The sequence below is a fragment of the Canis aureus genome, chromosome 36 (genome assembly GCF_053574225.1).
Source record: "Canis aureus isolate CA01 chromosome 36, VMU_Caureus_v.1.0, whole genome shotgun sequence".
NCBI classification, from domain to species: domain Eukaryota; kingdom Metazoa; phylum Chordata; class Mammalia; order Carnivora; family Canidae; genus Canis; species Canis aureus.
This window is the reverse complement of record NC_135646.1, coordinates 29,956,790-29,979,045: the sequence shown is the minus strand read 5'-3', so window position 1 is coordinate 29,979,045 and position 22,256 is coordinate 29,956,790. Positions and strand designations below refer to the sequence as shown.

Below are 22,256 nucleotides of genomic sequence, written 5' to 3'. Positions count from 1 at the left end.
GGGGATCAGTACTGGAGATTCAGTGCTGTGTAGATGCGTCTGCCTCGAGCCAAGTATCTCAGCGAGCACAGAGTTCCATGCCAGGCTGGCCTACCAACCTCAGCCCTTCCAATGAGCCCAGCTATGTCCGTGAAGCCTTCAGTGTGCTAGGACAGCTTGCTGCAGGGGCAAGCTCATCATGCAGTTAGACTGATATACCAAGTCCTAGAGCAGAGAAGTAGGCAAAATAATGACAAGCCAGAGAGAGGTAATGTATTCTTAACCTTGGGATATAAGAAGAGTTCCATTACAGTGAGAAATTGGTAGCTTTGATGTTATTTCTCCCCCAGGATAAATATTTCTATTAATTTGTCATACTAATCTATCACAAGCAAGGTCCTACATGTGAGAAGTTGTTTTTCAAAAATAAATTCTAATAGATTATAATTTCATTATCCAGATTATTTTGAGAATCATAATCTATCGGTAATCTAGGCTTACAATTCCCAAATGATATCTGCTAGCCTCGGGTGGCTATTGAGCCTGTGAAATGTGTCTATTCTGAATGGAGATGTGTTATCCATGGAAATGAAAAAAAGGTAAAATATTCACAATTTGTAATAGACCTCTCTATAATACAATTTTTTAAAAAAGATTTTATTTATTCACAAGAGTCACAGGCAGAGGGAGAAGCAGGCTCCTTGCGAGGAGCCCAATGTGGGACTCGATCCCGGACCCTGGGGTCACAACCTGAGCTGAGGGCAGACTTTCAACCGCTGAGCCGCCCAGGTGTCCCTATAACACGATTTTTCCAATGGGACAATACTTTTAAATTTGAGAACAAAATACCTTAACTTGCAACTTAAGGAATATTATAACAAAGTGATAGTTCAGTAAGGCATTTAGGTCACTATTAAAAGCAATTAGTAAATATTTAATAATGATGGTTTTATTTTCAAGGTCCTATCTGTAAGTTACTCATTTACATTTTATTGTTTTATTTCTCACATCTATATTGTAACAACTGATTTATCCCTTCTTTCATGCAATCATATGCTACTGTATCTTCAATAACTGATTTGAATTCCATTAAAAATAACATGTCTAGGGCAGCCCTGGTGGCTCAGCAGTTTAGCGCCGCCTTCAGCCCAGGGTCTGATCCTGGACACCCGGGATCGAGTCCCACGTTGGGCTCCCTGCATGGAGCCTGCTTCTCCCTCTGCCTGGGTCTCTGCCTCTCTCATGTGTCTCTGTGTCTCTCATGAATAAATAATAAAAAAAAAAAGTAAGTAAGTAAATAAATAAATAAATAAAACATCTCTAGGGGAAAATTCTTGTCCACCACTGGGTTTCAACAGGCCAAAGTGAACCACAAATAAAACATGACATACCTTGCTACCAAAGAAAGAGTGACCATTGGTACAAGGGGAAGAACGTGGGTTTTAGAGTAAGTGAACCTGGTTCACTGCTACTTACAATGTGATCTTAGATTGGATACTAAGCCACGTAACCTCTTTGATTCCCAGTTTCTTCATCTGGTAAAATGATTTATGCCGTCTCTCAGGAATGTTCTAAGAAGCAAATGCAATAATTAGGTTCATCTTTAACATGTAGATAGATGCTCAATAACACATAGCTACGAATACTTTTATTATTCACATACAATGCAGTCAACCTAACAATTATCAGAAAAGAAAAACATAAAAGTTACAAAATAAGTTGAAAGAGAGACCTCACTTTTGTTTTTTTTGGAGTTTTTTTTTTGTCAGCAATTCAGTTTGTTACTGGAAACAGACTAATGTGCCAGGTCACTTGGATGGAGGGTGGTACGGAGACAGCCCCCCGCCCAGCACTAAGGGCAGTCTCTGGGGAGCTTGCTCCTCTGCCATAGTATAATGACACAATGTCGTGTTAGCAGGTAACACATGCCGATCGCTACACTCCAAGTGCCGTGTTACACATTTACTTGTATCTTTTATTCAAGGGGATCCCTGGGTGGCGCAGCGGTTTAGCGCCTGCCTTTGGCCCAGGGCGCGATCCTGGAGACCCGGGATCGAGTTCCGTGTCGGGCTCCCTGCATGAAGCCTGCTTCTCCCTCTGCCTGTGTCTCTGCCCCTCTCTCTCTCTCTGTCTATCATGAATAAATAAATAAAATCTTAAAATAACGAGCAAATTTGTGTATCCCTAGATGGCATGGTGTGACACTGTCTTTTCCTAAGTAGATATTTTGCTTACATTAAAAAGTTAAATTCATTAATTATTTTTCAAGATATTCTTGTAAAAACACTTTCTATAGATTCCTTTCACCTGTTACTCTCTACAAGCCAATTGCTGGCTCCTATCATCACCCCAACTCAGCCCAACTGCTCTTAAGGATTGGCTCCCACACCGAGTAGAGTCCTAAAGATCACTGCCATTTTTTAATTTATTTATTTGAGGGAGACAGAGACATGAGCAGCATAGGGGCAGAGGGAGACGCAGGCTCCCCACTGAGCGGGGAGTCCAACACGGGGCTCGATCCCAGGACCCTGGAGTCAGGACCAGAACGGAAGGCAGACGCTCAACCGACTGAGCCGCCCACGTGCCCCAGGTCACTGGCTTTTAATGCACTTTATATGTGGCCAGTTTTCTGCCCTGGCTTCTGACCCCTTAGTTTTAGGTTCCCTGCATGAAATTTTGAAGTGCCAGCAGATGTGTGCTCTGTACAGGGCTTCCCGCTATAATGATGAGAGTATAAATACACAGACCTGTGCACCCACATGTAAAATCTGTAAGACGGCTCTTCTGTCTGAAGACGTCGAGCCCCTGCACACCTGCAGCAGTACTTCAGGTCACTTAGTATTAGCTTTAACTGTGAGTAGCAAAATGTCGAAATAACAATGGCTTAAATAAGATAAAGGGGGCAGCCCGGGTGGCTCAGCGGTTTAGCGCCGCCTTCCGCCCAGGCTATGACCCCGGGGTCCCAGGATCGAGTCCCACGTTGGGCTCCCTGCATGGAGCCTGCTTCTCCCTCTGCCTCTCTCTCTCTCTCTCTCTCTGAGTAAATAAATAAAATATTTTTTAAAAATAAATAAATAAGATAAAGGTGGTTCCATAAGCTGAACGGTGACTCTATCCTAACATCCTCAGGGACTCTGGCCCTTGCTCTCCAGGCTAAGCAACAGGATCTGCATTTTAGGCAGCAAGATAGAGGGAAAGACAGGAAGGAAAGAGTGGGTGATTTTATAGCTCATTGACCAGAACCGAGTCATGTGACTATGCTTATTTATAGGAAGCTGGAAATGTAGGCAGCCAAGCAGCCAGCAGCCACTAGCCAGCCAAAAACCAGGCGCTGGTCATCCTCGAAGGTAGGAAACAGGCCTTGGAGAACAACCAGCAACCTCTGCCACTCGGCCTGACGAAGCTGGCCAGCCTTCGGCCTTGGTCTGATCTCTGATCACATTCCCTCGCCCTCACCACCACCGTCTCATGACCCCTGTGGCCCGATTGCCCGACCCTTAGCCCCACTCACTGTCTCCTTGTGCTGTACTTGTTTACTTCATCGTCTAAAGAATTAAAAGTGCCGTAAATATAGACATTTGTCAAAGTGGTGAAGAAAGAAGACTTCCTGCCAGTACAAGCACAGGATGAAAGTACAGAATAAACATTAGCACTTATTCGTGTCCCAAGATCTGTGATAAACCCCTGGGTTTCGGGACTGAGCCGAGCCCCCTGCGCCCTCTAGTGCACTACACCCTGCTCCCGCCTGTTGAGCGTGCAGCACGCAGCCGGGCTTGCGTCAAGGTGTCCCCTGTGCAGCCGGTGCCCAGACGCACCATGGGCTCCTGTCCTGCCTCCCCGGCCCCAGTGTGTCGCTGCAAGCGGCCTTACACGGCTGCACGCAAACCACACTGCCCTTTCCATAGCAGAGAAGGTCAAACAGAGAAACACATTTGCCCTTTTCCCCAAAGGAGGAAAAAAAGCAAAAGCAAAAGGTTCCAGCCGCACTCTTGTCCCCAGTTTTGTTTTCATTCTCTAAGAGCAAAGAGAGTAGAAATAGTCATTCGTCGCCTTTGCTCTCCCTCGGTAACACCTCTCATGATCGCATCTGCGGGGCAGAGGCTGGTAAAGCAAACCTAGCAACTGCGAACGTCCCCTTGGAATGGCAAGGAGCCCAAGCAGCCCTGGTCGGGGGAAGGTCAAAGTTGGAAACTGATCCCAGGGAGGTAGCTGCCTCGAGCACCCACAGCTCTTAAAAGGTTTTATTCACTATTTCTGTCTGGTAATCAGACCACCCAAAATTCTGGCTCTATAACAAAATGCCTACACTCTTACCACGGTTTTCTTTTCCAGGCTGTACTTCCAATGCTCCTGATTCTGCAGGAGCCACGCTGGTGCAGGATTTGGGGCCTGCTTTCTTTACGAGGAAGGAGGGAGGGCGGGAGGAAGGGAGAGAAACCAGTGTTCCACTGCATGTTAACTAACGGGGATTTAAACAAAAATTTGCAGGAAATCAAATCAAATCTTCTTCTTACAAAAAAAAAAATTATCTTGGAACTTGTACGTGAGGTCACAGGCCAGTGGAGCACAGCCGTTCCATTCACCTGATGCTCGCGGGGCCGGGGCACGGGGCTCCCGGGGCCCATGATGCTGGCCGTTGGGTGAGGCTCCCAGTGCCAACCAGTAAGTACATTCATGACTGAGGGGGGCACTGACAGCTCCCGAGAGCCAGACCTTGTTTCCAGTGCAGAAGGAGGGCGCTGGTGTTCCGAGAAACAGGGGTGGACAACCCAGTGGCCCTATCCCACCCTCTCTTACCCGCGTTATTTTTCTGAATTAGCAAGTCGCATCGGCTGAAGATCAAGGCAGAGAAGCAATGGGAAGCTCGGTCACCTACAGCTCCTTCCCGTCCTAGGCCTTCCCGGCAGGACGTGTGAGTCTCAGGGCAAGAAATAAAAACAGCAGTCAGTTCTGTGGACTCTTTCCCCTGTTCTGGTAAGAAAACATGCATATTCCTGCATGAGCAGTGGATTGTGTCACTTGGGCGACTCCAGACGTGAGTTAAATGCTCTTATATCTGCATTTAGAACCGGCATCACCCAATATAAAGATGAATAAAATTCATGCTAATGAGTTAAATTTTAAAATCTCCTTTATCTGGAATGACAGTAAACAGCAAGTAGCATCAGGACAGGTTGAGAGAGAGACGGCGGAGGAAAGGAATAATGTCTTACTTCAGGGCCATTAAGCACCTAAATACTGCAGCACTTCCCACCGCTGTTTGAGCAGAGGCCCCCACGTCGTGGGCGGCAGCAAGTGCCCTAAGTTACGGGCGGGCCCTGCACCTGTAACCTTGCGCTGGGTGTTGGTCAGGCCCAGTGCGGCCCCCCGCTGCACGAGGGCCACCCCAACAGACAGCTGGAGGGCCTCCTCGTTGCTTATTCCTTAGATATTTTTAAAGATTTCATGTATTTATTCACGAGAGACATGAAGAGAAGCAGAGACCCAGGCAGAGGGAGAAGCAGCTCCCTGCGAGGAGCCCGAAGCAGACTTGATCCCAGGACTCTGGGGTCACGCCCCGGGCCAAAGGCACATGCCCAACCGCTGGGCCACCCAGGGGCCCCTTGAAGGGTGCTGTTAGTCATCCAAACACTGGGATGACAAGGGAAACAGTGCGTTTTGTCCTCGTGTCGCCTGCTGGGGAGCACCCCACACTGTGCCCTCTCAGGCAGGTGCTGCCAGCAGGTGCTTCCAGCAGGTGGCCCACAGGTAGGCGAAGGCCACGCACAGCCAGGTCCCTGCGGGGCTGACCTGTCACCTCCAGGCTGCTCCCCCACACGGAGCCCTGGCCGCAGGGTGCTCCTCCCTCTGCGTGGCCATTCCTGGCCAGGGGTCCCCTTCCACAGGCTTCCTAGGAACTGGAACATTTGGGGAACCTGACTGCACGCCGTCAGCCCCCGGGGCGGGAGCGCTGGTGGGCCGAGGTCACCATCACGCAGCCTGAGGACGGACGAGATGGGGCTGTGGCAGGTGCAGGTGCAGGTGCCCCCGGCGCCCCAGGACACAGGCAGGCAGGTGCCTCCGCGTGGGAAGTGCCCCGGGCTCCAGCCCCCAGGCTGTTGGCTATGCGGGTCCCTGGAGCGGGCACCCCCGTCCCCAGCCACCGTTACCCCGAAGTGAAGCCTGTCGCAGGGTGGCCCCTCCTGTGGATGCTGCTGTGGCGGCCAGAGCAGGTGTGTGGAGGATGCTCAGGATGCTCGGGATGCTGGCGGTGGCGACGGGGCCGCAGAGGGCACAGGTGTCCCCTGTGGGAGCAGCTGCCGCAGGCTGGCAACTGTGCTGGGCGACCCGGGCTCACCTCGGGGGGCGCCCACTCCCCAGCTTGCAGGTTTGCTGAGCCCAAGGAGACAATGGGCTGCTGAGTTCCTGAATCTGTGGATGCCGCCCCCGTGGACATGGGCTGCCAAGCCCACGAGTGTTGAGAGCCTGATGATCCCCCGCCGGCGTTTGCCGCTCGGGACAGGGGACAGACCAGGCCGTGGTGGCATCACAGCGGTGATGGCCTCAGGGCAGCCATAAGGTCACCAAGGTGCCCTGAGCGCTCAGAGGCTACATGGACGTGACCCGACACCTGCCGCCCAGTCTTGACCAGCGGTGGAAGCAGGTCTCAGAACCGTTTGTGCCAATCGGTCACTTAAGTTTCACAGTAAGAGACTGGTTACTGGTAACAATGCCTCGTAAAACCTTCAGAGGGAAAGGAAAATGTGTTTTTTGGTGGACCATTTGTTTTGTGTGTGTTTGGCAGTTTTAAGTTATTAATTTTTTAAACCACTACTTTTTAATGGAAACAACTTGACCGAAAATCTGTCGCAGAATTTTGAGACCCATTAAAACAAAAGTTTAATGAGAAAAAAAAAAAAGAAAGAATGCCCACAAGACCCTTTATAAAAGAGAGTGTTTAAGTGGCCAGTAAGTGTATGAAAAGGTGCCCAATCTCACTAGTCACCAGGAAGATGCATTAAAACCACATGGACGTGCCACCAGAGCCACTGGAATAACATGTATTAGTGAGAATCTGGAACAACTACAAGTCTCTCACGTCGCCCGTGGGAGCAGATATTTGTACAACTACTTTAGAAAACTATTCAACACGTAGCTGAACAGACACTTCAGAAAAATATTTAAGACAGCTGAACATATGCTTATTTTATGACCTTTTCTAGGTGTATGCCTGACAGAAATGCCTGTAAATAAATATACGATGAGAGACATGTATGAGAATATCCACAGCAACAGTATTCATAACGGCCAAACCCTGAAAAACCAGCGGATGCAGCTACAGGAGGAGGAGATGTACCCGATATACCGAAATAGAACGGACAACGCAGTCCAACCTGACGCACATTATGCTGGGTGAAAGAGGGAACACAGGAAAGGCACGTACTACATGATATGTTCATATGGTGTTCTGGAAAGCACCATCAAGATCCGTCTTCAGGAGTGGTCTTAGGAAATGCCTCAGCTGCCCCAAGATCACATTCCCCAAGCCTGGGGCAGGGCATGAAGGCCTTCCCTGAAATTTAGGGTATCTCTGAAGTGCCTTCCGTGCTTTAGAGCGCCTGTGGAGTCAGCCCAAGACCCTGTGGACGTGGCAACCCAACTCAACTTCTACCTCTGTCCAATCGTCTTTCTTTCCTTCCCTCTCTCCCACTCTCCCTCCTTCCTTCCCACAATAATTGGTCCCTGCGGCTGCACCGTAATCAGAGTCGGCTTCCCTGGGAACCTCATCTGAGACTAGTAGTAACCTTTGAGGAGGAAGTGACTGGAGATGGCCAGGAGACAGACAGACAGACAGCCTTGTGGGGTGCCAGTATGTTCTACATCCCGATGGCAGATGCACAGGAACATTTACTTTGTAAAACTTCAGTGAGCTGTGTACATTTTGTATATTTTACTACTTGTATATTATGCTTCAATTTTAAAAAGCCAATGAGTATACTTGAACAATGTGCATATTTGAACATTTCTCTAATTGTGCCATTAAGATAAATTCCCAGAAAAAAATAATAAATTCCCAGAAGTGCAATTGCTAGATCAGAGGTGGACATTCTAAATCTGGGTGCCTACTGACAAGGGGTCGTCCAAAAAAGGTCTACCAGCTGACACCTTATCAGCAGAGGATGAGAATGTTCATTTCCTACATCCTTGCCAACACTGGATAGCCACAATTTTCTATCTAATATGTGAAAAAAGTAGATAAGGCTGTTTTAATATTCTTTTGCTCTTCTTTAGGATGAATTACACGCTGATGCTTAGTTGGCCAATTTTATGTAATTAGTGACGTCTGCTATATTCCTTGATTTATACCATTTTATCGTGTGAAGTAGATAAAAAGCTTAAATATTTATATTGAAAAACCAATATGCCTTCACTGAAATTTATGCAGATATTATAGAGAGGCACTCTTGAACTCAATACAAGAAGCACTTTGAAGGATTCGAGATGTCCACCTATGGAAGGAACCGCATTCTAGCTACTATTTATCCTACAGGCATTGGACAGGGTCAATTAAAATCTAGATAACCCTTTTCCTAGGATTTGAGGGATGAGATCTAGTTTTCATTATGAATCAGATTTTCTATATTGTTTTTTTTTTTAAAGATTTTATTTATTTATTCATGACAGACAGAGAAAGAGGCAGAGACACAGGCAGAGGGAGAAGAAGGCTCCATGCAGGGAGCCCGATGCGGGACTTGATCCCAGGACTCCGGGATCATGCCCTGAGTGTGAAGGCAGATGCTCCAGCTCTGAGCCACCCAGGCGTCCCTATATATATATATTTTTTTTAATTATAAAATTCGAATATATCATGGTTTTAAAAAATTCTTTTTTTAAGATTTATTTATTTATTATTCATGATAGACAGAGAGAGAGAGAGAAAGAGAGAGAGAGGGGCAGAGACACAGGAGGAGGGAGAAGCAGGCTCCATGCAGGGAGCCTGATGCAGGACTCGATCCCCAGACTCCAGGATCATGCTCTGGGCCAAAGGCAGGCACCAAACCACTGAACCACCCAGGGATCCCCCCCAAAAAATCTCATTCATTTCTGCAACTTCAACCACATATCTGATTCCCAAATTTATAAAAGACGGAAAAGAGGAGGGAATGGAGAAGGGCCTGGATTAAATAGGGCAAAGCTCTCATCTCTCCTTCAAACTCTAGACCTGTATCTCTAGTCGCCTGCCAGACAGTTCCAGGGCCAGGTCTTGCCGGGCCATGGGAGTCAAGAGCTCCGGAAGTCATCACCTTTCCCCTCCTCTTCTCACCCTCTAATCTTCTGAATCTGGGTCTTCTTCCATAGCCTGCCCTGAGGGAAAGCTCTGGGGCCTTGTTCTCTTAGACCTTGAGCTCTTTCTCCCCACTCCCTCCTCATTTCCTGGTCTCAGACATCCTGTCATCCTTCAAACTCCCAGGTCAGCACTGTCGGCCACGCCTCCCTCTGCCTCTGCCTCCCCCTTACACACCAATGGGCAGCTCGGCTTGAGGAACCTGCAGAATTTAAGCAAACCTAGATTCGGGGTCACAGTGAAATCTGTGCACGGCGACACTCCCTGTGCCCCGGGCTCCTCATTGGCAGGACCGTCAAAGGGGGCCCTTCCAATGCGTATACGTACAAATAATTCTTTTTTTTTTTTTTTTCGTACAAATAATTCTAAGTCAGGCTCTCATTTCCCCCCAAACCCTCTGGGGACTTTCTACTACTCCCAGGCTTCGGCATATGAGGCCTTCCTCCTGCCGCTCGCTGCCTGCCACCCACCTCCCAAAGGAAATAAAGAAAAATTGGTGAGGATGTCAAAATCTTTTCTTGGATTTTTTAAAAAAGATTTTATTTATTCATTCATGAGAGACACAGAGACATAGGCAGAGGGAGAATCAGGCTCCCTGTGGGGACCTGGGATCAGCTCCTGAGCCAGAGGCACTCAACCACTGAGCCACCCAGGTGCCCCGCTTTTCTTAGATTTTGAGACACTTAGCCCCTAGGTGCTCTTCACGGGCTTCTCATCCTTTTACCCTCAGCATGTACAGTTTAGGAACTGCAAAAGGAAGCCTGAAGGGAAATTGCATACAAAGCACTGAGTTCACTGCTCCAGATTCTTCTTTTCTCTGGGAGGTTAAGCCTTCAGATCCTGGCTGCCCAGTCTCTAAACTCCAATTTCTCTCTCCCTAGTCCAGTCAGAGCAGCAAGCTGGGGCTCTGTCTAGGTGCCACAATGTGAATTTGAGAATACCTTGGGGGTAAGCAAAGATCTCTTGAGCAAAACACTAGTCATAGTGGGAAAACTGGAGATAACCTCAATGATCATCAATGAAAGAGAGGCTAAAATAACTTGCAGCCTATATACAATGGTATGTTATGCAACCAATGAACAGAAAGAATTGGGTCTAGATGCCCTGTTATGAAAACACACAGGGTACAGGGTGATGGTATATTGTGGGGGGAAAAAAAGAACAATGTATAAAAGAGTGATTTCATTTGTAAATTCAAAAAATTATTTTTTAAAAAAGTCTGTAAGCGGATACACCAAACTATTCATGGTGATTATGCCAATGGATAGGATTACAAAAGAATCATTTTCTGTATCATTGTAGTTTGTTTCCATATATATATACACACACACACACACACACACACACATACATACAAGAATCCCTTTTATAACTAGGGAAAAGAGAGAAATAAAGTTGATACAACATTTCATTAAGAAACAGGTAACATTTTGGGGGCACCCAGGTGGCTCAGATGGGGTCATGATCTCGGGGTGGTGGGACTGAGTCCCGCATTGGGCTCTGTACTCAGCACGAGTCTGCTTGTCCCTCTCCTTATACTTCTCCTTGCTCTCTCTCACTCTCTCTCAAATAAATAAAATCTTAAAGAAAAACAAAACCAGTAACGTTTGGGCTATAGGTTATATATACCCTCTGGGATGTCAGCTTGATGAAAGCAGGGACTTTTAGAAATATGACGGTGTTCCCAGTACCCAGAACGGTGTGAGGTACGAGGTGGGCACTTAGTAGTAAATAGTGGTCAAATGAATGAATATGTCCAAAAGTCTTTGACGAGAATGTTAAGAATCTCTAAGAAGTAATACACATGGTATTATGGAAAAAAATATTTTAAGGGAGATCACTTGAGTAGACAGTACTTTCCCTGAAATAACATATATTCCTAAAATATGCTTTAAGTATATTTCTTTCTCTGCTAAGACTTCAAGCTCCCTAATATCATGGCCTGTTGTTTTTGTGTGTGCTCTGTATGACTTCATTAAGGACTGTGTCAGGACTTTGAGCACCTAATAAATATTAACTGAATAATTACTCAATATATATAATTAACATATATAATATAATACTCCAATATATATAATATATAATGGACTATTAGTCATAAAAAGTCTTGCCGTTTGCACCGACATGGATAGAGCTAGATAGTATTATGCTAAGCAAAATAAGCCAGTCAGAGAAAGACAAATATCATATGATTTCACTCATTTGTGAGATTTAAGAAACAAAACAAGAGACCAAGAGAGGCAAACCAAGAAACAGTCTTTTTCTTAAAGATTGTATTATATATATATAGAGAGAGATAAATACAGATATAGAGATACAGATATATATAGATACAAATATAGATATATAAATACAGATATATATATAGGATACAGATATATATAGATACATATATATATAGATGTCAATATAGATATATATGGATACAGATATAGATATAGACAGATACAGATATAGATATATTTATAGATATAGATACATATATATATATAGAGAGAGAGTGCGAGTGTGCACAAGTGAGGGGAGGGGCAGAGCGAGAGGGGAAGCAGACTCCCCACTGAGTGGGGAGTGACACCCCCTCACCCCCCACCCCTGGGGCTGGATCTCAAGACCCTGAGATCATGACCTGGGCCAAAACCAAGAGTCAGATGCTCAACCAACTGCTCAACCAAGCGAGCCATCCAGGCACCCCAAGAGACAGACTCTTAGCTATAGAAAACAAACTGATGGTTACCAGGGGGGAGGTCGGAGGGGGGATAGGTTAATTAGGTGATGGGGATTAAGGAGGGCACTTGTGATGAGCACTGGGTGATGTATGGAAGTGTTTAATCACTATTTGCACATCTGAAACAAGTATTATACTGCATGTTAACTAACTGGGATTTGAATAAAGAAAAGCAAAAATCAATAGAAACAAAAAAATTACTATTTGACTTTAAATAATCAAGAAGAGTTTGTTTCATACTTTTGTTTTGACATCTATTCTAAAATACCATACAGCAAAAAATAATAAATAATAAAATAAAATAAAATAAAATAAAATACAGCAGAAGTTTGAAATTCTACTTGTACTAGTTAGTGAGCACGCAAATATGTATTTCCTTCTTGTTGTCTTTTAATTTAAATCCACAATTACAAACGTATGTTTTACCTACACAGCTCTCCTGAATTATATGAGTCCATCATCATATAGAAAAATATCCAATATGAAGGATCATTTTACATAAATTAACTCACTAGTAAATGCCTAGACCACCCAATGGTAGGATGGATCCGGCTGTGGCCTGTGTTAGGAAGAACATGGTTTTCAATTGATCTGTTGAATGAAACAGAGACCAAGGCATTCCACTGAATCAAGAGGAGATGACAACATTCTGGATACCACAGCAATAGCCTCTCGGGAAAGGCTTCATGATCATAAATACATTCCAGTTGATTCCTAAGATAACACTTTGAGAAGAATACAGAAGTAGAAAATGTTCAGAAGTGACCAAGAAGTGAGAATTTTCTTGTTGTTCTGACTGGTATCATTTTTTCCCCCATCCTACAGTGTTTGCTTTCTACATGATAACCTAGGAAATACCGGATCCTGTATATTAATTTTGTACCTTATCGTATTACATAAACCTGTTTTTAGTTCTTAAAAAAAAATATTTATTTATTTGAGAGAGAGCGAGAGCAGGGTGAGGGGCAGAGGGAGCGGGCATCTAAGCACACACATGTGGACATTGAGCAGGGAGCCCAACGCAGGGCTCTGTCCCAGGACCTGAGATCATGCCCTGAGCCAAACCCAGGGTCGGCTGAGCTGACAGCCCAGCCCAGGCACCTCGACCTGGTTAGTTCTAGCAGTTTCGGAAGAAAGCTTCAGCAAGCACGCGGAGGATGAGGATCAGTGGGGGCACTCCCCTGGTTCCTTGACATACCCAGATCAGCCTTATGAGTGAGAGCTTATTATAAACATAAACAGTAACTTTAGGGGTACCCGGGGGGGGAGGCCAGTGGTTGAGCCTCTGCCTGCGGCCCAGGGCATGACCCCGGGGTCCTGAGATGGAGTCCCACGTCGGGCTCCCTGCGTGGAGCCTGCTTGTATGTTAGGTATATTGGCTTGTAGTTTTATTTTCTTATAATATTTTTGTCTGGTTTTGGGATCAAGGTAATACTGGCTTCATAAATTGAGATGGGAATAGTTCTCTTTGGTTCTGGAAGTAATTGTATAGAAGTGGTAATATTTCTTAGTTAAATGTTTGATAGGACTTAACCAGTGAAACGGTCAAGGCCTAGAATTCCTCTTGTGGAAAAATCTTAAAGTACAAATTCAATTTCTTTAATAGATATATGCCTATTTATATTATCTATTTCTTGTTCAAGTTGCTTTGTCTTTGAAGAAATTTGTGTATTTCATCTAAGTTGACAAATTTATTAGCATAAAATTGTTCATAATATTATTATCCTTTTAATAGGACTGCTAATGATATCCTCTCTTTTTTTGTACTGGTAACTTGTTTGTTCTCTTTTTATTTCCTGTTCAATCTGATTTGAAGTTTATCAATTTCATTTATCTTTTCAAAGAACCAACGTTTACTTTTATTGATTTGGCAAAGACCTTTTAGATGTGAAACCAAAAGTCTAATATATAAAATTAAAAAGCTGATAAGTTGAATTTTATAAAAATTAAAAACTTTGTCCTGCAAAAGGCACTGTTAGGAGAATGAAAAGACAAGCTATAGACTTGGAGTAACACTTGCAAATCACATATCTAGTAGAGGACTTCTATCCAGAATATATAAGGAACTCTCAAAACTCAGTAAGAATACAAACAACCCAATAAAAATGGGCAAAAGAAAGTGTCCCCCAATAGATGAATGGTTGAATTGAAAACTTTTCTTGACATGAAATTTGTACACAAATATTTATAGAAATTTTATTAATAATAACCAATAACTGGAACCAGCCAGACACTGTTTAATCAGTGAGTGGGTAAAAAATTGTGCTATGAAAAAAAAAAATTGTGCTATGCCTCTACAATTAAATACTACTCAACAATAAGAGGAATAAGCAATTGATTCATATAATATCAGTGGATCTTAAACACATATTGCTAAGTGAAAAAAGTCAGACCTGAAAGGCTACATTTTGTATGAGTCCCTCTATATGACATTCTGGAAAAGGAAAACTATAGGCTCTGCTATGATCAATGGCTGGCAGGAATTGGGGGGTTAACTACAAAGTGACACAGCACAAGGGAACTTTTGAGGTGATGGAACTGCTGTTTATGTTACTGAGCTGATAGGTACGTGACTCTATGCATCTTCTAAACACCCACCGAAAAATACACTGAAATCCGTGAATTCTATTGTACAAGGGAAGGCAACTCAAGATAAAATGCAAAATGTTGGCAAGTGATTCTAGTTGCATTACAAATTAATCTAATTGCATTACACATGGGTGACCACGCTGAAGGGTTAGGTGAGAAAGGACTGGAGCTGACCCAAGGATCTTTGGAAAACAGTGTTTTGACTGGATATTGCAAGGCTAAACAAAAAGTTTCCAAAACACTGTACTCGTTAGTATACTTAATTCCCTTGGGTATTAGTAAAACTACTTAAACTACTTGTCTTACATCATGACTTTGAACAAATAAGTAAGTATCTTATAAAGCAAGCCAAGTTTCTCACTGGTAGAGAAAAGCTATAAATAAGCAAAGGGGAAATGCCAGAAGAAACCCTATAATGCTGGATTGGAGTTGAGAATATCAGCATGAACTCATGTGCTGTTTTGTTTTTATATTATATAGCAGTTAGGTAGGTTCAGTAATAAATACAGATATGTATGGATAAATGGGTTAGTGAACATACATACATTTCCTACTCTGTCCACTAGAAGAGCCTAGAAGCAGTGATATCCTAGTTATAATGAACACAATCAGCTGCTTTCTAAATACCATCTTCCAATGAAAAGAACCATAGCTCTTAGGAGAAAGATTAGATTCCAGTGTTGCAACATGTAAGACGGCCTAGAGCATCTTGTGATGCCAAAGCTCCTAAAAATAAATAAATAGGCACAGAAATAAACACAGTGTGGTATATACACCTACAATGGAATAGTAGTCAATCTTATAAAGGAAAGAAATATTGACACACACCACAACGTGGATGAACCCTGAGAACATCATTCTAAGTGAACCAAGCCATACATAAAAAGCCAAATACTACATTTCACTTACATGGGATATCTAGAATCGTTAGACTCACAGGGAATGCAGAATGCTGGTTTCCAGCGCATGGGGGGAGGAGAAGGTGGGAATTATTATTTAATGTGTATGTAGTTTCAGTTTGGGAAGACGAAGTAGTTATAAAGATGGATGATGATGATGATGGTTGCATAACAATGTGGATGTACTTAATGCTACTGAACTAGACACTTAAAATGGTTACAATGGTAAATTTTATGTTATGTATCACCACAATTTTAAAAAGAGTCTGTGAAGCAATTAACATGAGGAGTGATTTTAGAAAATATTTTGGCAAAGTTCATGGCAAAATTATCCTGGTTATATACTTAAAATTCTGCTAAAAATAATAAGTTATACTCAAATTCCGCCCTGAAAAATAAAGGCATGGAAGCCAACCTGCAAAGAATGCCCAATGGCTAAATATAGAACAATTTAAGAAAGAAAATAATGAAAATATTGAATTTTATTTTTTTAAAAGACTTTATTTGAGAAAGAGCGAGGACAGGGAGGGGCAGAAAGAGAATTCTAAGCAGGCTCCACACCCCGTGTGGAGCCCAACTTGGGGCTCAATTTCAGGACCCTAAGATCATGACCTGATCTGAAATCAAAAGTCAGACGCTTAATCAACTGAGCCACCCAGGTACCCTACTTTTTTTTAAGATTTATTTATTTATTTCAGAGAGAGAAAGAGATTGCATTTTATTTTTTTTTTATTTTTTTATTTTTTTTAATTTTTATTTATTTATGATAGTCACACAGAGAGAGCGAGAGAGGCAGAGACACAGGCAGAGGGAGAAACAGGCTCCATGCACCGGGAGCCCGATGTGGGATTCGATCCCGGGTCTCCAGGATCGCGCTCTGGGCCAAAGGCAGGCGCTAAACCGCTGCGCCACCCAGGGATCCCAGAGATTGCATTTTAAATCAAAGATTTAATACTGATATAAATAAATGATTAAGAAATAAGTGGAGAAAAAAAAAAGAAATAAGTGGAGAAGAGAAAAGTTTTCTCTACAAAAGAATTCCAGTTAATAATGTATAAGTAATAAGGACAATACAAAATCTCCATTAGAATATCACAGTAATAGTAGCTGCCAGTAAGAACCGATGAGGCTAAAATTAATGAATAAAGGCTTAAAAGGAAATGGCCTATTGCACAAAATAGGCCAATACTCAGTGTCTCCTTCCACATATTGTTAATCAGAAAGGGAAAGATCATGACTTGACAGTGGAGGAATCTAATAGATTTCACCTTTCTCAAGGGATCCAGGTCAACATCACAGGTAATGGGACATAGCACGTGTGTGCTCCTGATATGATCTGAGAAGTGCCCTTCATACCTCAGTGACATTCTTCCCCCAAAGATGTGGCCTCTCTCTAACTACGAGTCATCCTATAAACTACCAGGACTAGTACCCTAGGCCTAGTAGCCAGGTAAAGTAAAGGACAGGAAGACTGAGGCACGGTCACAGATAGGACGAGATCAGGGAGATGCGAGCGTTATGTGAAAGCCTGCATTAGACCCTACAACAGGAGAAGGATGTTGGTGGAAAGACTGGCGAGATCCACGCAGGATCTGCATCAGGGTTTAGCAATGTCGAGGTCTTTGTTTTGATCATCGTACTATACTATGGCTGTGTAGGATGTAATACTGAAGGAAGCTGGGTGAGGGAGCTCTCTGTTCCATCTCTGCAACTTCTCTGTAATAATTTATTCAAAATAAAAGATTTTTTTAAAAAAAGAGAAGACTGTAAATACCAAGTCAGGGCAAGGATATTACATGAAACGAGAAAGGAGTATCAATACTTGCAACCCCCCTGGGAATTTGATACTAACTAATAAAGGTGAAAACTTACATAATTCTATGATCTAGCAGTCATAATTCTAGGTACATATGATAGAAACTCATATATACGTGAACCAAAAGACAAGTACAGGAATGTTCATAGCGTCATTACCGGTAATTGTCCAGGAATGTAAATAGTCCAAATGCCCAACAGAAGAATAAAAAAAATAATGTCATTTCTTTGTATGTTGGAAGTGAAATAACTATACACAGCTTGTACTTTTGAGCAAAGGAAATCAAGTATAAAAGACTATATCCTTTTGATTCCTTGTATATATAGCTTAAAAACAGGCCAAACTAATCTGTGAGCTTACAAAGCAGAATGATGCTTATCTTTTGGGAGAAGGGAGGAGGAGTAACTCGGAAGGGTCATAAGGGAACCTTCTGGGGGATTGGTAATATTCAACATCTTGCTGTTGTGGTGATTACACAGGTTTTATCAAACTTATTATAACTTATTGAATTTTGCCCCTTATGATTTCTCTACTGTTCTACATATCATACTCTAAGAAAAAGTGTTAAAGGTGAAGAAGTATATTTTTAAAAATTACATATCTGTGATTCATAGTAAGTGCCTTGGTCTGTATTGGCTCTCTCTGGGATCTCCTTGCAGACGGGGAGGCCCTTTTGGACACCTTCTCATGAAGACCTTAGGGCAGCGTGTGTAGAGGAGGGTAGGATGCATCATCTTACAGAAGTGCCGAGGAGATAAAATTGGCAAGACTTAGTGTTTGAAAGTGGTGAAGACTTTGGAACTTTAGGCATTAAGCCATAAAAATCTAATGAATTTTTAAACAGATTTTATTTATTTGTTCACGAGAGACCCAGAGAGGGAGGCAGAGACACAGGCAGAGGGAGAAGCAGGCTCCCTGCGGGGACCTCCATGCGGGACTCCATCCTGGGGCCCTGGGGTCATGACCTGAGGCAAAGAAGCCGCTCAACCACTGAGCCACCCAGACATCCCATGAATTTTTCTAAATAGGGGAGGAACATGATGGAAGTGATATTTCTGAAAAGTTAATCTCTGTGTGGCTCATAGCATACGCTACCTTCTATTATCCATCTATTTATAGCCCTGTCTCTCTTAGCAGGTCACAAGCCTTTTGATGGAAGGGACCTGATTTTACTCTTCTTTATATATCTGGGGATTAACTGCACTACAGCCAGCGGACTTACTGTTATCCAATAAACAGATGATGATGATGATGATGATGATGATGATGATGATGTGGGACTGGACTGTGAAAGGACAAGAAAACATTTTAGGAAAATACATGAAGAAAATCACACTAAAACACCCATTCTTAATTTTTTAAACCCTTATTACACCAAAAGTTCTTATTTACACTTGCTAAATGTATAGAGTGGTATTTTAGTGACCTAGTGAATCATTTCTCTCAAAGCACCAGCTAGTCTTATTCAATGGCGAAGCAAGAGGGGCACAAATGGGGGGAAAAAATAAAAATAAAAAAATATAAAGTAATAACACAAGGGAACGACTGTCGATCATCACGAATATTTATCATTGTTTTGTCAACGTAACCATATTTTGAAAAACAGATAATGAATGTTGGAAAGGAGACCACAGTATTATTATTATTGTTATTATTATTATTAGTCGATATGCTCGTCCCCCCGGAAAACTGCGGAGAAGCGAGCAAAGAGATACCAGAATAAAGGATTTCTGTAAGTTTGCCTTCTGTCCTCCTGTTTACAATTAAACGGTCTTTTGAATCTGGTCAAAGTGGCACTTTCTCCATGAGGGCAACGCCCAGGGAAGAGGGGGCGGAGGAGGGGGCTCAAGGGAACCGGCTCGTAGTTACTCCGGAGCTCAGCCGGTTACTGTCAACTATTCATTCGACAATCCTCTATCGCCGCCCTCGCGCCCTTTCCATCCCCGGTATGAGGCCACCGACTCAGGAGCTTGGGGTTTGCCCCCCCTTCTCACCTGGGCCAGCTCCCGTCCGGCTCCGGGACGCGCCACGGGGAAGGCTCGGGCTGCTGGGGCGCCCCGCACCTGTTCGCTTGCACTTTCATAGTAGCAGAATAGTGCACAGTGTGCGTGTGTGCCGTGTGCGTGCGGGGGTGTGTGCGTGCACAGTGTGTGCGTGCGGTGTGAGCGCGGAGTGTGCGTGGTGTGCGCGCAGTGTGCGTATGGTGTGCGTGAGGTGTGCGTGGTGTGCGCGTGCGCGGAGTCTGTGCGGCGTGAGTACGGCGTGCGTGCTGTGTGCAGGGCGTGCGTGCAGAGTGCGTGGTGTGCGCGCGGTGTGCGTGCGTGGTGCGTGCGTGCGTGCGCGGAGTGCGAGCGGTGTGCGTACACTGTGTGTGCGTGGTGTGCGTGCGTGGTGCGTGCGTGCGCGGAGTGCGAGCGGTGTGCGTACACTGTGTGTGCGTAGTGTGCGCGCAGTGTGCGTATGGTGTACGTGAGGTGTGCGTGGTGTGCGCGTGCGCGAAGTCTGTGCGGCGTGAGTATGGTGTGCGTGCTGTGTGCGTGGTGCGTGCGTGCAGAGTGCGCGGTGTGCGTGCGTGGTGCGTGCGCGGAGTGTGTGCGTGGTGTGCGCGCGTGGTGCGTGCGTGCGCGGAGTGCGTGCGGTGTGCGTACACTGTGCGTGCGTGGTGTGCGTGCGGCGTGCGCGGTGCGGTGCGCGTGCGCGGGTGAATGCGCCGCGTGGACGCGGGGCCCGCCGCGAGGCGCGACCGCGGGCTCCCGGGCCCTCCGGGGAGAAGCGGCGTGGGGGCCTGAGGCGCTGCGGAACCGTGAGTGGCTGTGGCGGCCCGGGGGCGGCGGGTGCAGGCCGCCAGCAGCGCACGCAGGGGCGCCCGGGGTTGGGCGGCAGCGTGCGGCCGCGGGGAGGCCTCCGGGTACCGCAGGGAAGGCGGCCCTGAGGCGGCGGCGTCACGGGGAGCGAAGAGGCCGCGGCCGAGGGCGGCCCCCGACGGACTCTGCACCCCGAAAGCCGGACTCCAGGGCCCTGCGTCCTGGGGACGCGCGGCCGGAAGGGCTCTCAGCGGAGAGGCTGAGCCGGCCTCGGGAGGGCCTTGTGTGCTCAGCGGCCGCCGGCGACCGGGTGGGGGTAGGGGGGGGCGACGGAGAGGGGGAGGGGCCGGCCGAGGGGGGCAGAGCTGCGGCAGGTCGGCGTGCTCCGGGCCGGGGACCCGAGGGAGGCGACCTGCGGACCTACGACGGCCGAGGAGGAGGACAGAGAGCAGAGAAGCTGCTAGAAGCAAGCAAGGCCGCGGACCGAGGCCAAGGGAAGCGTACAGAGGCCAGAGGGGCGACGAAGACCCCAGGCTCGAGCGTCACAAGTCAGAGGAAGAGACACTCTCAAGGGGGCTCCCTTCGGCCCAGGGCGTGCGTGACCCGGGGTCCCGGGATCGAGTCCCGCGTCGGGCTCCCCGGAGGACGCTGCTCCTCCCTCTGCCTGGGTCTCTGCCTCTCTGTGTGTGTCTCACGAATAAATACATTTTTTTAGTAAAAAGTAAAATCCCTAAGTCCCCATATGGGAATATGGAAGGGGCTGGTCCACGGGCGGTCCTGACGCCACGCTCCCTTGGTCTGAACGCGGATCCTGCTGCCGCTGAGCGAGGTGACCCTGCAAGCTGCTTAACCTTTCACACGCAGCCGTGTTCGCATCCGTCGAATGGGAGAGTAACAGCACCCACTGGTACGGGGCTGTTGCGAGAATGAATATGTGAAAGGCCCTGGCACAGGTAAGTCCCGTGAAGTGTCAGCTGCTGCTGCGACCACCGTCGTTACATACCGCGACGTCTTTGTTCGGTCGTTTAAGAACGACACGTTCTGCCAAGGGAAATAAGAGAAACAAACAGTATAAGGAGGAAATAGGAAGTTAAAGTAGAGGCGAATAGTCTGCGACCTACAGTGATAGTGCGCACGGGAGCGGAGGAAGGGCTGAGAAGTCTGAGTGTGCGTAAATGTTATCGAAGCCCATGAGAATCATGAACCCATTCAAAGGTTACAATGGCTACTCACGGGTGACATCGCTTTCATTTGACGTTTTAGCATTCGCTGCCTTTGCCTTGTTTTTGTGCAAAAGTATTGCAGCTGGACTTACTGTGAGGCAAAGGTAACGTAAGATTCTGGGCCCTTCCTGGGCTTCGGGGGGCTACAGGGACTTTGTGATTTTGTTTCATTCTTCCTAAAGAGGGGTGTCAAATCCTAACGCTTCCAGGGCCTGTGGAATTGTCAGTAGGATTTCGTGGTTAGGAGCCTAAGTCCTGGAGATAAAGACTTGTCTCCCTTTCATTAGTAATCGTGGATAGGCCACAGCAAGTCGCAGCCTCGGTTCTGTCCGTTGTCAGATGGGGTGGCACCTGCACCTCGAGGACTGCGCTGACGGCAAGCGGGCCTTGGCGTCTCATCCGCGCGGGAATGTCCCTGTGAGTCGTTGCTGCACAGAGGGAAGGCCACCTTGCAGCAGCCGCACCCCGCCCCGGCTTCGCGTCTGACCAGAAGGATGACGCCCATTGCGCTCCGGGGGCGCCACCCGCGCTGACGCGCACACTCGCCAGCACCTTCCCACGTGCGAGGCTGCTCCGGCCTCGGCGTCCCCCCCCCCCCCCCCCGCAGCTACCCTTCCCCCCTGCAGCCGGTGAGCGCGGTCGGCCGCGTCTGCGCAGGCGGCCCCGAGGTACCGCGCCGGGCGGGGTGACGGGGGCGGGGGACGCAGACGACCCGCGAGCGGGCGCCCCCCACGCGCCTCCCTCCCCGGGAGCCGGGCCCGCGCCACCAGCTTGGGGAGGGCGCCGGGCGCTTTCCGCTCCTCCGCGCGTCCCCGCGGGGCAGGCCCGGGGGCCCCGGGGCGGGCGGGAGGCCGGGAGGAGCGGCCCCGACGCATCCGCCGCCGCAGGAGGCGGAG

The 22,256-nt window shown here is 46.4% G+C and overlaps 1 protein-coding gene across 1 annotated transcript; it reads right to left on the bottom strand.

Annotated features, from left to right (window-relative positions):
* Nucleotides 1–800: 800 nt before the first annotated feature.
* Nucleotides 801–21,759, bottom strand: LOC144306067 (uncharacterized). Its single transcript, XM_077885339.1, has 6 exons — nucleotides 21,712–21,759; nucleotides 20,996–21,178; nucleotides 20,322–20,557; nucleotides 19,328–20,261; nucleotides 18,556–18,618; nucleotides 801–1,550 (listed from the first exon to the last, which is right to left on the bottom strand). The coding sequence occupies exons 1-6, from the start codon at nucleotides 21,757–21,759 to the stop codon at nucleotides 1,452–1,454; spliced, it is 1,563 nt and encodes a 520-aa protein (XP_077741465.1). The 3' UTR covers nucleotides 801–1,451.
* Between the last annotated feature and the right edge of the window lie 497 nt (nucleotides 21,760–22,256).

What these genes read in the sequence shown, in the direction of transcription:
- LOC144306067 (XM_077885339.1), bottom strand. Translation starts at nt 21,759, where the DNA reads ATGAGACGCCAAGGCCCGCTTGCCGTCAGCGCAGTCCTCGAGGTGCAG. An exon ending in TCCGGCTTTCGGGGTGCAGA is followed by an intron (nt 20,262 to 20,321) that starts GTCCGTCGGGGG and finishes CCGCCGCCTCAG; the next exon opens with GGCCGCCTTCCCTGCGGTAC. An exon ending in CATCTGTTTATTGGATAACA is followed by an intron (nt 1,551 to 18,555) that starts GTAAGTCCGCTG and finishes TTTGCTTCTTAG; the next exon opens with AACATTCCTGAGAGACGGCA.